General features: G+C 44.9%; 1 protein-coding gene across 1 annotated transcript in view; it reads left to right on the top strand.

Annotated features, from left to right (window-relative positions):
• Positions 1-17,490, top strand: part of ALDH1A1 (aldehyde dehydrogenase 1 family member A1) — a 62,577-nt gene that overhangs the window by 13,445 nt on the left and 31,642 nt on the right. Inside the window, exons 2-3 of the mRNA XM_081213765.1 lie at positions 1,242-1,315; positions 16,779-16,883. Coding sequence (XP_081069891.1) covers positions 1,256-1,315; positions 16,779-16,883 — 165 coding nt within the window. The 5' untranslated portion in view covers positions 1,242-1,255. The remainder of the gene's footprint in view (positions 1-1,241; positions 1,316-16,778; positions 16,884-17,490) is intronic.

Raw genomic sequence — 17,490 nt, 5'->3', positions numbered from 1 at the left:
GCTATTTTGCAAGCAATTTCCTCTTATACAATGCATTTTATATGTTATGTTATGTTTTATTTTATTATATATGGCATTATTTTCAATAATAATACATTTATACTTTTCTATGCACACATTTTTGTGCTTATTATTTGCTAGAAGAATAGTTTCACAAATTTTCAGAAAGTATACCTGCTTCAGTTCATATCTTGTTTCAGCAGGAACTGTGAATTAGGTCGGGTCTCACAAGAATCTAAACTAGACCAAATATGCTGCCCATACCTAACTTGCAGCCTAGCTCCAGTCATGTGCTCCAAGATCTTGGCAAACAGGAAACCGGGAGAAGATGGTCTGAATCTTTCTTCTAGTGCCAGTTGGAGATTTCCCAGTTCCTACAATAAGAGCCCGAAGACTGTGTGTTTGCAACCCACTAGCCTGGAAGTTTCGAAGCAGGGTGATGGCAGTACTACCTAAAGGTTGGAGCCATGGGTAAAGCTTTACCCCCTCACAGGCCAGGTGCACACAGTGGGCTCTGACACTGCAGTCATAGCACTGAGCTCTGGAATGCACACGCTTGTATATCTAACTAAGAATAATACATCCTGAAGATATTATTGATGAACCACAAAATCTGATTGTTTTAAAAGTGCTGCAAGGCACTTAGTTGGTTTTGCTGCAAAAGCCAGCATGGTTTCCTGCTTCCTAGAATGTTTCCAAGAGTTATTAAAAATGCATTGATTTGACATATTCAAATTAAACACTCTTTTCAATATTATCACAGCAATTCCTGCCAGGAAAAGCTGAACCTGTTGGATTTTCGCCTGTCTTGTCACTGCTAGAAACACAGGAACTATTTTTAAAAAACAACAACAACAACAACATACAGTTTATATTTGTGTAAATTTCCAAAGCACTGAAATGTCTTCAGAACTCTTTTTAGGTTATCTATACTGATGTTTCTGAGTGTATGTTATTCTTGCAGGTGAAAAGGAGCAGGCTGCTATTTGCACACATAGAGAATGCCACGACCTCATATGGACTTTTGCACCCAAGTACACAGCTTGCTTTTCTAGGTGTTGCACATTAGCTGTAGTCCCCCCCCCCCTCTCTCTGTGCTGTGCAGTTGTTCGTCCAATCATACTCTTGCATGCAAATATACTATAGCCAGTTCAGATAAAAAGGCACAATTATATCGAAGTGCTCAGTCAGGGCAAATATCACTGAACTTTTCTTACAACCTCCTTTCACCTGTGTTTCAGGAACTAGTCCAAACATGTCAACTACCCCGGCTTTGCCAGAGCCCCTCAAGGATCTGAAGATTCAGTATACTAAGGTTAGTTATATTTATGTGGCTTAACTTCCCTCAAGCTCTGCCACTGAGGCAATCTCCTTGTGTCTTATTGCTGTAGGTTTGTGCAGCTCTCACTTTAGCGGTGGATCTCAGTGCATATAACTTTGTTGCCGGTTTTTACCTATGGATCTCACTGCAGCTTTATTCCCTGATGTTCTCCCCTGTTTCTGCAGAGTGTGGCTGCTGACGGCCATCCTGTTTCAGAATGGTTGCAATTGTTGCTCTGTGTGAATTATGTCTGAAGCTATGATTCTGTGAGCCCAAAGCATTTTAGGGCTTCAGCCCTAACCATGGTACTATTTGTAGACCTATGCATATGTACTTGGGAGAAGCCCCATCAAACTAACAGCTGGATCTTATGCATGTTTACTCAAAGCAAGCCTCACTGGGTTCAGTGGCACCTACTCTGAAGGAAGTATGCGTGAGATTGGGGCTTTTTTGTTTTGGGAGATGTGTATAGGATTTGACTGATGCCTAGGAACAAGTTCTGCAGGAATTATAGCATTACTTCCACAGCGGTGTTTCCAGGACTGGATTATAACAGAGTATTAATGGTTTACAGAAAGAAAGATACAATCAGCAAAGGGGAAAATCAGAATATGTTACTGTATTAGGGAATGTAACATTGATTTATAATTACAATTCATTCCTAAAATATGTACAGTGGTGCCTCGCAAGACGAAATTAATTCGTTCCACGAGTTTTTTCGTCTAGCGAATTTTTCGTCTTGCGAAGTACGGTGTCGGAAAAGTTTTGGAAAAGCTTCAAAAATACCAAAAACCTCAAAAAAGGCTACCACACCGCATTCTATGAGTTGCTCCTCGAAGTCAAGTCGCAACTGTATTAACGGTGTTAAGAAAAAGGAAACAAACTTGCAAAAAATGCAAGATGTTTTCGTCTTGCGAAGCAAGCCCATAGGGAAATTCGTCTTGCGAAGCAGCTCAAAAACCGCAAAACCCTTTCGTCTAGTGAATTTTTCGTCTTGCGAGGCATTCGTCTTGCGGGGCACCACTGTAGACTACAATCTTCTGCACATTTACTTGGGAGTAAACACCACTGAGCACAATGGTATTCACTTCTCAGTAGACGTGTGTAGGGTTGCACAGTTTCTTGGGGGGAAATCCAGCAGAATTGTTGAAATGTGAACAACACACATGCATCGCCTGCGTACCTGGAAGAGAAGTGCATAAAAGCAGGCCAGCCACTTGAGAGCAACAATGAGATGGACAATCCTTGCTAGTAGACTTTCTACAATCTAAAAAAGGCATTGACAGGCAAGGCAAAGGGCTGGGGGAAATAAGAGGGTCACTGGCTTGAGGGCTTGTCTTTAGCCAGCTAAGCTGGAGGACTTGGATGCAGCAGGATGACTCAACCTCCAGTAGTGCACAGAATGGCAATAATCTTATTTGAGCTGAACATGTTGCTCAGGTTCTGCTTACAGCGGCATCTGGTTGGGCCTTGTGAGAAGAGGATGCTGGACTAGATAGGCCTTTGGCCTGATCTAGCAAAATCCTCTTATGTTATCATGTCATCTGTAATACTGTGCAAGAAAAGACAGCCCCAAGCACATTACATATATAGTTGCATAGTTGCTGCAGTTCAGCAAAAGTGTTCCTCTGTAGCAAGCTTGGGAATCTGGGTGAGAGACACCTCATGAAACCTGTATTTGCACTGCACATGTGGGATGGGGATGTACATTCCTATCTGCCTTGAGAGCAAAAGGAAATGTGCAGCCCAATCCACTCTCTTGAATCATTGATTGCATAGGGCCTGGCTGCAGCTAGACTCAAGCTAACATATTTAGTATTCAGGCATTAATGTACTAGGAAGCAGAGGGCTTCTCAAAATAAAACTAGATTGTTTTCATGTTCTTCCTATATTCTAAGGACATAATAAACCTGTATATCCAGTTTCCAGAAGCTCTTGAAAGAAAAACAACAGTGGGTTGTATCCATTCCACTCACACAACTTCCACTTGCACAACCAAACTCCCCCCTCTCCTCTCCCATGTAGCTCCTGTGCACCCTCAGAATCTGCCTGAGACCCTTTGGAGCAGATACTGGGAGTGTGAAGGAAGGGGAAATCACACTGCATGAGCAGAACACCACTCAAAACATGCAGCATTGACTGCAACCCAAAGAGTCTTGTGGCACTTTAACATCTGTTATGGGATAAGCTTTAAAGGACTGCAGTCTACCTGGTCACATGTATGAAATGCTATCCTACGTTGCAGGTGTGTGCGTGCATGTGTGAATGCAGGATGGGGAAAGGAGTGTAAACAGTGAAGTCAAAAGAAAACAAAATGCAGAAAAGTATGCTGGTGATAATTATTAACTGGGCCTTTCATACAGACACACACAACATACATCCTGGCTTTGGTAAAACGATTTTTTTAAAAAAATGATTTTTTAATTAAAAAATCAATTCTGCAGTTTCAGTCCAGAAAAGACAGCACTTAACAACACTGCTGTCTTCTTTTGAAGTTCCCGTATTCACGTTATGTTGGTTGCAGTGTCATTGGAAGCTAAAATGGCCTCTTCCTGTTTTTTCTATATTGCCATTTTAGAGTAGTGCTGTTAGTAGTGCTGCTAGAAAAGCCTGTTTGTCTTATAAGAGAATTCAGAAGTGCCATTTTGGCAGATGATGGCATATCATTGGAAGCTGATCAGGTGAATGAATCTCAAGGGTTGCACAGAATAGAATAGAATAGAATAGAATAGAATAGAATAGAATAGAATAGAATAGAATAGAATAGAATAGAATAGAATAGAATAGAATAGAATCATAGTTGGATGGGACCCTGAGGATCACCTAGTCCAACTGTTTTGGGGGACAGGGGGCAGGCAGGTGTGGGGACTCCCTGGTCCTGAACAGGGTAACCGTGCCCCTGAAAGACCAGGTGCACAGCCTGGGAGTCATTTTGGACTCACAACTGACCATGGAGGCGCGGGTCAATTCTGTGACCAGGGAAACTTTCTACCAGCTCCATCTGGTACACCGGCTGCTATAACTTGTGGATTGAATCAGCAGAATGGATTTTTATCACACTACATGAGTTAGTTGGTTTATCAGTGCCAGGATGTCTGTGCTATCAGCCCCGCTTTTCTGTGAACAATGTAAATTACCACCACCCATACTTACTTTGGATCTGACAGTTTACCTCCTCTAACCATCAAGTACCTGAAACTGAGGATACTTCTTCATATCTCTGATGAAGTGGACTGTAGCCCACAAAATCTTATGCTGTGATAAAGCTGTTAGTCTTTAAGGGACCACAAGATTCTTCGTTGTTTTTTCCATATATCCAGCTAAGTCCTCTGCCTTAAAAAAATCCATGTTGCAAACAAGCTTGCCATAGAAGCAAAGGATATCATAGCAAATTCTTTCCATGCTTATGCACAAACAAACGGATAAGCAGAAAGGTATTATCTTATCGAACCCCTAAAGTAGTTCTCTCATCTTACCACCAGCACGTTGCTATTCCTTGCATCAGAGTATAATTGCTAAAATAGAAAGTATCTTTGAACTTTGTACAGATTGGCAGCAAACGTTTTGAAGATCTTCAGGTCATCTGAAGGAGAAAGGAAAATAGCTGTGCAATTAAGAGAATCACTAGCAGGGCCCTTTGCTTATCACTTTATTGGCCAGAGATTGCTGTGAGTTGGGGGCAGGTAGGACACAGCAGGCGTTTGAGCATTCCAGCCAGTCTGTGCCTTTCCCAGCAGTTGGGTGTGCAAACTCTGGCAGGTGACGGAAGTTCATCTCCTTTCTGCTGAAGGATCACATGCTGATAGTTACACACAGAAGTGTTGTGCAAGGCAAAAGGGCAGGTACATCAGGGTGGGCTCCCTCCCGCCCTCCTTCCCTTAGATACCTGTCAGCCCTAAGCCACAGTTTCTCACCTTTAAGCATGTGCTCAACTCTCCCGCATTGAAATCAGGCTTGGCTGGATCACAGCCCCAAAGGCATAATATTTCACAAAGAAAAGAAGGAGAAATTTGGGAGGCCTCTTCTGGAATGTTGAAAGCATGAGGAAAAGGTCTGGAGTTGTGACTTTATTCTCAAATCTGATCGTTCCCCCTTGGTAAATGCTTGGAAGAAACACCCTGTGGAGGGACCCAATTCTGCAGCCTCCTCACCTGCTCCTGCACCGACCGCTCTGTGCCCATCTTGGTGTTTGCATTTCCTTGATAAGGCAGTAGAGATGTGGTGAGAGTTTGGCAATATTTAACAAGTTTCAGAAACTGCCAGCAGTGTTCAGCTTTTTAGGATGATAAAACACTCCAGAAAAGTGGGGGGGGGGGTGTTTATGTTGCAGGTATAAGGTTCTTACTTCTTTTCTCTAAAAAAGAAGGAAGGGTGAAAAATGCAGGCTTTCCCTTTGAATTATGTCCAAAATAAAATACTTAGTCAGCATAGGAATTTCTAAAATGTGCTATGTCCAAATCCAGATTAACCACCACATCTGATATTTCCATAATGCCAGCTAACTGCCTAATATTTTACTGTCTGTGATGGTGACAGAAGTGATCATGAAACCAATACAGGCATTGACAAGGCTCCCCAGATCCAAATAAATAGATAGCCAGTGTTGAACCTGAAGCACCCAACTTCTAATTTCAGCAACTTACCGGTATTTGCCGCTAGCTGAGACTAGCAGAGGTAAAGAACAAAATTAATTTGAGTGCCTCTAAAGGGAAATGGGACCTGAAACGGTGCAGGGAAGACCTGTAGTAGCTTCTGTTCTCTTCTCCCTACCTGGGACTTTGCAATTTGATATATCCACAAAATTCTATATCGGCTCGCTTAGCACAGCTTTTTTTGGAATTGTGTGACTGATTCTGTATGGGCTTTTAATGATTTAAAAAGAAAGAAAGATGGGCACACATTTAGCATGCTAATCCTAATCCATTTTCTCTTTCCAGAGGCATACTGAAGTGTGAACATGGGATGAAAAACTTAGCCCCTAAGTGTCAGGCATAGCCAAGCCTGCCTTTTAGGGGGCAGGTGTGCCACGACTCAGTCTAATGCACAATAAAGTTCCACTTCAGTGTGTCCCTCATCCATATGCAGCCTGCAGCCCATTGATCCCATTCCTTGGGATGCTTTTGCTTCTGATCAAATAAATGATGGAGCAGACAGCAGTATACCATTGTCCTGATCCACAGATCAGGGATTCCAGAAAAGGATGTCAAAACTGCCAAAATGATTCATTCTAGTGCTTTGTTATGAAAAGGTGAATACTTCAATGCAATGCCAGAAACCTTACTGCCTTTACAGACTCAGGATAGACACGAAAACAGCAAACATTCATCATGACTGCCTGCCCCCAGGCAAGCATTTTGTGCATTGCTTATACAGAAAACATCATGTGTCAGTTTGGTTAGAAACCCCCATTGGCCCACCTGGCTCACAAAGGCAGGGATGGCAGGCAGCCAAGCCTCGTGGACAGCTCCCCTCCCTAGGCCAAGAGCCAAGCATCCAAAGTCCACAGATAAGCACAGCACCAAAGCAAGCCAAAGAGCATATATCAAAGCAAGCAGATAAACATATATGAGCTCATTCTTGCAGCCAATAACAGTTAGTCCCGGGGTTCCCTTGCCTACCAAGATGGCATTTACAGGCCTTTAGAAACATTTTCACAGTTTGGTTCTACACAAAGATGTGCGGTGAATTTGCTACTCAGCTCCAAGCAAAATCCACAGCAATGCACAAAACAACACACAAAAAGTAATCCTATTGCCATAATTGTGACAAAAATCATTAATAAGTGGTGCTACACCCCCAACCCCCAAACCCTTGGAACCACCATGTTTCCTGCCCCAAATTGGCTATATATTGATGCAACACTTCTCATATATCTATTCTGTTTTACAAACCCCTTCTAGAGCAGCCGCTGCTCAGGACAACCAGCATAGTCAGCCAGATTCCAGAGGGTGTGTTGGGCGGAGATGTAGCAATAGCACTGCAGAGGTAGCAGCCAGAGGGCTTATTATTATTATTTACTTATACCGTGCCCACCTGGCCAGGTTTCCCCAGCCACTCTGGGCAGCTTCCAACAGAATATTAAAAACACAATAAAACATCAAACATGAAAAACTTCCCTAAACAGGGCTGCCTTCAGATGTCTTCTAAAAGTCAGATAGTTGTTTATTTCTTTGGCATCTGATGGGAGGGCGTTCCACAGGGTGGGCACCACTACTGAGAAGGCCCTCTGCCTGGTTCCCTGTAACTTCACTTATTGCAGTGAGGGAACTGCCAGAAGGCCCTCGGCGCTGGACCTCAGTGTCCGGGCAGAACGATAGGGGTGGAGACGCTCCTTCAGGACCGAGGCCTTTAGGACTTTAAAGGTCAGCACCAACACTTTGAATTTTGCTCAGAAATGTACTGGGAGCCAATGCAGGTCTTTCAGGAACTGGAGTTATATGGTCTCGACAGCCGCTCCCTGTCACCAGTCTAGCTGCAGCATTCTGGATTAATTGCAGTTTCCGGGTCACCTTCAAAGGTAGCCCCACATAGATTGCATTGCAGGAGTCCAAGCAGCAGATAACTAGCACATGCACCACTCTGGCAAGACAGCCTGTGGGCAGGTAGGGTCTCAGTCTGCGTACCAGGTGGAGCTGGTAGACAGCTGCCCTGGACACAGAATTAACCTGTGCCTCCATGGACAGCTGTGAGTCCAAAATGACTCCCAGGCTGCACACCTGGTCTTTCAGGGGCACAATTACCCCATTCAGGACCAGGGAGTCCTCCACACCCGCCCACCCCCTGTCCCCCCAAAACAGTACTTCTGTCTTGTCAGGACTCAACCTCAATAGACGCCATCCATCCTCCAACCACCTCCAGACACTCACACAGAACCTTCACCACCTTCACTGGTTCCGATCTGAAAGAGAGATAGAGCTGGGTATCATCTGCATACTGATGAACACCCAGCCCAAACCCCCTGATGATCTCTCCCAGCGGCTTCATGTAGTTGTTAAAAAGCATGGGGACGGAACCCTGAGGAACCCCACAAATGAGAGCCCAGGGGTCTGAACATTCATCTTCCCACACCACTTTCTGGACACTGCCCAGGAGGAAGGAGTGGGACTACTGTATAACAATGCCCTCAGCTCCCAGCTCCTCTAGACTGTCCAGAAGGATGTCATGGTCGATGGTATCAAAGGCTGCTGAGAGATCCAGCTGAACTAGGAAACAGCTTTCACCCTTGTCCCTAGCCTGTTGGAGATCATCAACCAGCGTGACCAAGACCTGAATCCTGATTGGAAGGGACACAAATAGTCCACATCCTCCAGGCATGCCTGGAGTTGTTCAGCAACCACTCAATCAATCAATCAATCAATCAATCAATCACCTTGCCCAAGAATGGAAGATTTGAGACTGGGCGATAGTTGGCCATATTGGCTGGGTCCAAAGATGTTATTTTAAGAAGTGGTTTAATGACCATCTCTTTCAGCAGGTCTGGGAAGGCTCCCTCAGAGAGGGAAGCATTCACCACTCCCAGCTCTTCCCAGCTCACTTTTATGAGCCAGGATGGGCAAGGATCAAGGAGACAGGTGGTTGATTTCATGCGTCCAAGCAGCCTGTCCACATCCTTGGAGGTAACAGATTGGAATTGATCTCATGCAGCTTGACTAGACAGAGCTCTAGCACTTTCCCGCCCTGGCCTTGCTCCCACGGTGGAGTCTACCTCTTTCCGAATCTGAGCCACTTTATCTGCAAAAAACTTTGCAAAATTATTCTAGGAGATGTTGGGCCCCGATGGCAAAGGTGGTTCCGTTAGATTGTGAGCCACCTGAAAGAATCTCCTGCTGCTGTTTTCTGCAGATGCTATCTCCACTTGGTAGGCTCAGCATTGAGCTCTAACCCGTGTCCGGTCTGATTCAGAATGATTTTTCCACCACCAGCACTCTAGCCGTCTTGGCAATTGTTCATCACCCTCAGCCCTGGGGAAAACCACAGCACTGTCTGGGTTCCATGCAGTCGGAGAGGGCACTTTCGAGCCAGACAGTCAATAGCTCTGGTTAACTCTGCATTCCAGCGGACCACCAGGGAATCAGCTGAAAGGCCATCAACATGGGATAAAACATCCCCTACCCTCTGGATCCATTGAGTGGCAGGGGCGGACCATCCGAATCTGTCCCACCTCCATGCATAGAGGAATGGTTGTGGAGAAGTCCAGTTGCACCAGGAAGTGATCCGACCAGGGCACTTCTTTTGTTTCACTTTTACTTAGTGTCAAATAATCCACATCCATAGAGATAAACACCATGTGTAAGGCATGTCCATGACTATGAGTTGGGTCAAACTTATTCAGGGACAGCCCCATGGAGGCCATGCTTTCCACGAAGTCCCAAGTGGCCCTTTGTAAGGTCATGTTGGCATGGATGTTAAAATCCCCTAGGACAACTAAACTAGGTGTCTCCAGGAGAACATCTGCCACGACCTGAAGCAGCTCGGGCAGGGAATCCTAGGTGCAGCAGGGAGGTCGGTAACCAAAAGGAATCCTGTACTGCCCCTATCATCCAACTTCCAGAACATGCACTCAGAAAACTGGGTCTTCCCAATAGGACGCCTGGTGTAAGCTAATGACTTCCTATAAATCACTGCAATGCCCCCTCCCCACCCATATGACCCGGGTAGCTATGCATAAGAGAAACCTGGCAGACAAACAGCAGCAAGAACAGGCCCATCTGCTTCATCCAGCCAAGTCTCTGTTACCAGATCAAGTCCTCAATCCATGACAGCCATCTTGTGAATCTTTGACCTGACATTGCACAGCAGCACCTTAAGGCCATGTGGGTCTCCCTTGTTGATTCCAATATCCTTCCGGTCAAGACCAGACCCGGAGGCAGGGGTAGTCTTCAAACAACAACTAAACCTGCCTCCATTGTCTGGTCTTAGCGTAGCTCCTCCTCCTGCCTGTGATCACTGAGATTGGGTGTCTCAGTGCATTCTCCCCTGTGGAACTTGCCCCAGCCATTCTGAATCCTTGCCTGGAGTGAGGGGCAGTGGGGACCTGTGGCGGTGATTCTGGACAGGCTTGGAGCTCCCCAAGACTGATCATCTGCCTAGGTAAATCCATAACTGCTGCCCTCAAGGGGCTGAGTTTAACATGTTACTGAAGCCTGGAGGAAAGAGAAGCAGCTGCAACAGTAGGCTGGCTGTTTCTGTCTGTGTTGAAAACTCAGGGAGATGAGTTAAAGGCTTTGCAGGGGTGGGTGAAGGCTAGAGAGACTGATGTTTCTCTGGAAAGATATATGCAAGCCACCACCTGTGACGTTGTAAGGGATTCAGCTGGAAAGTTAGAGAGGCAGGAAAAGCAGTTGCTCACCTTTGCTTGTTGATATGTACGCAAAAGTGGACGGCTGCAGCACCCTGAGGTAAAAGCTATTGCTCCACCAGGTTGGTCACCATCAGGGTGGGATCCTGAAGCTGAGGATAGCACCTCAACTGACAATGGGGAAGGGGAATTGGCTTCAGGTAGTGAAAGTGAGGGAAGGATGAAGCTGCACATCCTTTGGTGAAGTCTAAAGTGAAACAGCCTCGGGGGCTGCTGCTGCCCCAGCCCCACCAACGCAGGTGAACAGCGTTCACACCTGGTGTGCTCATGGTGATGGTTACAAAATTTCACCAGCAGCCACACAAAACACTGCTGGCCTGGCTGTTACATTTGTGGGATGAACGGGCAAACACCTGCTGTCTTGGTCTTCATTCTCTGTCAAGAGAGCAAGGCTTTGCCGACTTTTGACAGTTTGCACCTTCTTCTGATAGAGCGCTGGAGCTGATCATTCTGTCATTTTGGGCATCACACGGGCCCTCCTTTGGGCCTGGGGATCAGGACAAGCAGGGAAGAAGCAAGCAAGAGTACTGAACAGACTCTGGGCCATAGCCAGAACTGCGGGTCCAGGCTACACTACCCATATATTAGTGGCATCCTGTATATTAGTGACAAACCCCATGCTGTAGCCCCAGGCAGGCATGAAAAAGAGGAGCCTTATTTGTCAGCTATGATTGATATGCCAGGGTTGATGGCAAGTACAATGAAACAATTGCCTGGCTACTTCATCACATACCTAAAGTCAGCATGGATAGGTCTATCTGTCATGTGCCACAGCAGTTTGGGCATAAGAATTGGGCTGAAATCCATTTAATTCCATGTATTCTCACTTGCAAGCATGGAGGTGGGATTTATGTTAAAACAGACTTTTCACACTCATTTCAATGGGCACTAAGCACAACTAACTTCGTCTAGAATCTAGATTCAGTTCATTTTCCAAAATCAGGGTTTATTCCTGATGTCTCTCCATGCCCCAAACTCATACAAAAAGCCAGTAAAAGCCCTTAACAAGACTCATGTGTGTTTTGGGTTAGTAAGGAATTCAGGAAATGGCCTTTGATATACATACACTAGTAAATATTTTACTTGATTATGCTCCGGAGTTAAATAATGATTATTCAACTAATAATGTTGTCCTTTGAATTTTTCTGTTACACTTTCAACTTAGCTTTTTAAAAACAATTAAAAATAATTTATGCTGCAATGTTTTAAAGGCTTAACTGGGAGTAAATCTCAATGAATTCAGTGGAACTTCCTTTTGCTGTGGGTTGCATTGCACAGTACTAATTTGTAGTTATGTAGAGCGACTGGAAAAAAAACTTTTTTGTTGCCTTTGGGAAGCTAAGCTGAAAGGCAACATAAATGTACAGTGGTGCCCCGCAAGACGAATGCCTCGCAAGACGGAAAACTCGCTAGACGAAAGAGTTTTCCGTTTTGGAGGTGCTTCGCAAAACGAATCTCCTATGGGCTTGCTTCGCAAGACGAAAATGTCTTGCGAGTTCCTGCAGGGGTTTTTCCCTCCCCCCTTTTTTCTAAGCCGCTTATCAGCTGATCCAATAAGCCGCTAAAAGCCGCTAATAGCGCTAATCCGCTAATCCGTCAATGGGCTTGCTTCGCAAGACGAAAAAACCGCTAGACGAAGAGAATCACGGAACGGATTCTTTTCATCTTGCGAGGCACCACTGTATTATTTACTAAGTAGAAAGAAAAATATAAGACTCTTAAACCAATATGCTGTGAAAGGTGGTCATTTGTATGCCCGTGGTGTTAAGTCTGAAAGAACTCTGACATTAAACTCTTTGTTTTCTTTATGAGTTAAATTATTGGCAACCTTTTTCTACACAGTTCAAATCTGGTAAAGCCACTGAGGGTCAAATACAGCTGTTCTGCTTCTGTAAGCCATATCCATATCATGGGAGCACCAACTGGCTATGCTTGGTCTGGGAAAGACTTGCTTGGCTTCATTTACCAGAAGCTGCTCAGCATGGACCTTGAACTTTGCACTCAAGGATCTCCCAAGGCCACCTTCCTAGGGGTAAGCTTCCTGGACAAGGCTTCCTTCTGTGACATTGGATCAACTAAGCCAATGGCAATCAGTGGAGCTGTAGCACCTTTGCTTGTATGGCATCCCAGCCATCAAAAGGGGCAGAGGAGAAAGGGACTTTGGAGAAGACAAATGTAAGCCGCCTATTATAGATGGATAGGAAGACACACAAACATTTTGCATACTTGAATAATGTTAGGCACACAAAGTCTTCTGAACATGTTTTCATTTTACCAAAATCCAAACTCAGTGAGTCACAGACTTGTACAAGAGAGCCCTTTGAGGAAACTAAACCCACAATTAGCAAAATAAACACCATAGAGGACACCTCATCCATGTTGTGCTTTCGAATACTTGTTCTTGCAAAGAGGACCAGTTCAGACAGGCCCAGAACAGCTGTTGATGATGATCCTGCTTGCTTATTTGTTCATTTCTTCTGCCTGTCAATTATGATATGTCATTCACAATGGCATGCATTCTGCCTTAGCACAAGGGAGCTCAGCTTCCATGGAAGGCTTATTAGAAAGAAAAGTGATGAGTGTGCTAGTGTGACCCATTCCCTGCACTTCAACAGCCTTTAGAGTTCCCTACCTCTCTGTCACCCCCCTGCAGGCACATGAGGGGAAGCCACAGTTCTTGAGATCCTAGGAAGTTGTCTGAATGGAGGGTCATGCTAATAATGGCTACCAGCCATGGTGGCTATTTCTGCATCCACCGACAGAAGCAGGAAGCCTCTGTATATCAGTTGCAGGAAATCACAAGTGGAAAGAGCCCTGTTGCGCTCAGGCCTTGCTTGGGGGCTTCCCTTAGGCTTCTGCTCAGCTGCTTTGAGAACAGCATGCTGGACTAGATGGCCTTTGACTTGCTCCAGTCAGGCTCTTCTTATGCTCTACAGTTACCAGGTCAGACTGTTTGCCTATTTTGCTCAGTGTTGTTTATCCTCCAGGCTCTCAGGCAGAGGCCCCCGCACTGCCTGTCCTATCTCCTATTATTTTTTCCTATTACAGTGGTACCTCGGGTTACAGACGCTTCAGGTTACATACGCTTCAGGTTACAGACTCCGCTAACCCAGAAACAGTACCTCGGGTTAAGAACTTTGCTTCAGGATGAGAACAGAAATCACACGGTGGCAACAGGAGGCCCCATTAGCTAAAGTGGTGCTTCAGGTTAAGAACAGTTTCAGGTTAAGAACGGACCTCCGGAACGAATTAAGTACTTAACCCGAGGTACCACTGTATTTTAAAAACCCTGCAGTTAAGGGCACATAGCTAGCATGTCATCTAGTTTTGCCCGTGTTGGCTGTGCTGCAGTCAAGCTGTCATTTGGAGATGATGAGAAGAGGAAATAACATGCTGTACCTGATATAAAAAGCCTTTGAGTCAGTGGCCTAAACGTAGCAGTAAGAACTTCCAAAAAAGGTATGTTTCACAATTGTCTTTTTTCATAAACAGATACGAATTTGACTTACCCTTGCATCACATGGCACTGTTATATTAATATTTACGTTTCACGCACTCTCTCATTTTGGGAGTGCACCTTGTTGCCAAGCGTGGGTTTTCATTATTTGACACTCTGCTTGCTATCTTCTTGTGCCGAATTTAGTTTTCATCGTAACAGATCATGGTTCTGCCCTTATGTTTTTTTAATCTACATCTGGGCTTGGCTATCGGTTTCCCTGGAAAGGATTTAGACCATCATCCGCTTCCTGCTTGCTTAAAGGTTAGAACTGCATAGGCAAAATGCTTTCCAACTATTTGAAAATGGATACTTTTAGCTATCTTACATCTGCTGCTGAGTAAATGAGTATGATCTCTGGGTTGCTCAGAACCAGGATATGTTAATTATTACTAATACTGGCACTCGTCTTTGTTTTCATGGTGCATCTGCAGCCTAGGACACAAAGGGAGGATTGGGAAAGGAACAGGAGATAGAGGAGGAAAGTCCAGGTGCATCAGGTGACCCCTCTCCTCAATCCAGCCCATACATATGGGAGCAGGAGAGTACCACCTCCCCCCCCCCAGCCATTCTGCACACCTTTGAAAACAGCCAACACTCATTGGGTTTGACATTCACAGGTTGTCCACCTACATGTAGATCTGGTTACAGTGGAGAGGGGGAACTGGCTAGATGGGTGCAGGCAGAAGATGAGGCCTTGGTTCCTGGGGCCTCACGTAGGAGCTGGCTGAAGAGAAGCACCATCCACTTCTGACATTAATTCAGGAAAGCTGCACCATCAAGGACTCCTGACTGCTCCACGGAAATGAATGAAAGGATGAATTATGAAACTTCGTGAATAGTATTTCAGTAATTTACAACACAATACATCCTCTGCAAATCCTACTGCAAAGCTGAGAGCCAGTGTGGAATAAGAGAGTGTTGGACCACTCTCTGGGAGACCAGAATTTTAATCCTCTTTCAGCCTTGAAGCACACTGGGTGACCCTGGGCCAGTCACTGTCTCTCAAGCCAACCTATCTCACAGGTCTGTTGTGAGGATAAAGCAGGGAGGGGAGAACCACCACTTTGAGCTCCTTGGAGGAAATGATAGTATATAAATGTAAATAATAATAACTGTGGTAAATACGAAGTGGGACAACATGCTTCACTCATGACAAGGACTTGAATGACACTGGAGGGGGGGAGCAGCTTTGGATGGTGGCAATGAGACATCCGATGTAAAACAAAATAGTATAAGGAAGGCATGGGATCCAAACAGGCAGTTGTGACCTTCCAGGTGCTTGACAGCACTTCCTGATTTTTGCTGCCCCAGGAAGGAACTAGAAACAAGGATATCAAGCACCTCCTGGGATGCTGTACATGACAGGTGGGTTCTGTCTGTATTGGCACCATGTGGGAGCAAGAGAGAAAACAGGCCCGGTGCCAGCAGTCAGTCTGCCTGGGGCCTGGCAAAGGCCCCACCTGCTCAGAAAGATCCTTCACTGGCCTGACTCAGCTGGGCTGCCCTGGGTAAATTTAAATGGCAGCAGCCACACAGATGTGAGTCAGGCTAGGCATCACTGCCAGCCCCACTCTAAGATGGCATCCAGGGTGCTGGGGAGGAGGGCAGTCAGTACTGCTGTTGCCCTGGTGATGGCAGGGGGGCAACTGCAACTGCGTGAGGAGGTGTGAGTGCTGTCAGGAGGTCCATAAGGGTCCCCTGAAGGCTGAGGAAATAGAAGGTGGTTTTAACAAGCAAGTGGAATGGTGGGATGGGGATCTTTAGAAGTCAAGTGAGTGGCTAAAAAAAATTGACAAGAAAAAAATATTTGTAATTCCATCTCCTCAGTGTAAAACAAATAATTTGTGCATCTCTTTAGTCTGCCATCTCCACCAATCAGCCTTAGGATCAATTTACACAACCACTTTGTTTTCAGAAACCAGGAATATCTCTCTCTCTCTCTCTCTCTCTCTCTCTCACACACACACACACACACACACACACACACACACACACATTTGGTTTTAATGGCATTACCAGTATTTTCAGTGCAACTCAACATGAGCCAGGAAGAAAAAGATATCAGGGATTAGCACTCTCTTTGTGTTTTTTTAAAAAATTGTGACAGGGGGATATAGTTGTGTAGTGGCCATAGTTCTGAACTCTCTCTCTAAATAGTTCCTGGTTATGACATTTCTTTAAACAAGAGCATGACTGTTATGTGTTGTTTTTTTCATTTCAGGAAAGTTGTGTGTTTTGCAGGGTGGGAAAATAAAAATATTGATTGATTTTATTTTGACTTAATGTTTGTATTCTGCTTTTCCAACAACAAATGTTGGACTCAAAGTGGCTCAAAATAATAACAATAACATTTATAGAAACCCCAAACATTGCAATCATTATGATATCAGACACAACAACATATAAATAAAACAAAACTACAGCAACAGATTAATCAAAACAGTTAATACATTTCAATAAAGTCATAGCGACTCATAGTGTTGCCAGGATGCCGTTTTGGTTATCAGATGCATTGTTTTGCAACACTGCAATGGATGGAAATGGGATAAGGAGTCACATAATGTCATCAATTTATCTGTCTGTCTTCCATTCCCTTGCAGATATTTATAAACAATGAATGGCATGATTCAGCTAGTGGAAAAAAATTCCCAGTCCTTAACCCTGCGACTGGAGAGAAAATTTGTGATGTTTCAGAAGGAGATAAGGTAAGCTTTCCTTTCTATGGACTTTATCTTTATTTGGGTGTAAACCTCTGCCGCAGGTCACTATCTAGGGGAGAAGAAATAATGGCACTGAGAGATAGCTCACTTGGCAGAACAAGACTCTTCATCTCAGGGTTGTGGGTTTGTGCCCCACGTTGGGCAAAAAGTCTCCTGCACTGCTAGGGGTTGGACTAGATGACCTTTGTGGCCCCTTCCAACTCTACAATCCTATAAAATCAGTCACACGGTGTGGCAATTGTCCAAGGACTGGAGAATCAAAGCCACATTCTGGGGCTGTGTGCACATTACCGTTGACTCCGACTCCACTGCCCTCGAATCACTGGTGTTTAAACCCAAGCACACATGACACTTGCCATAAACTACATTTCTTGATAAATATTGTTGTTTGATGTGTTTTCTCTTAAACCAGCTTCCATCCAATTTGGAAACCTAAGCCACAGCTAAACTGAGGTGTGTACATTTGAAACATCCATTACGCAGGTGCAGGTGACAGCTTCATTGAATAAGAGTTTGAGGGGCTGCAGGCATGGGAAAATAAATCAGGTGATAAGCATAGGATGAAGCCATCACTACCCCTTCTCTAGTGTGT

This window comes from Podarcis bocagei, assembly GCF_964188305.1.
Source record: "Podarcis bocagei genome assembly, chromosome: 11".
NCBI classification, from domain to species: domain Eukaryota; kingdom Metazoa; phylum Chordata; class Lepidosauria; order Squamata; family Lacertidae; genus Podarcis; species Podarcis bocagei.
Note: the sequence above shows the minus strand (reverse complement) of the source record. Positions and strands in the feature narration are given on the sequence as shown.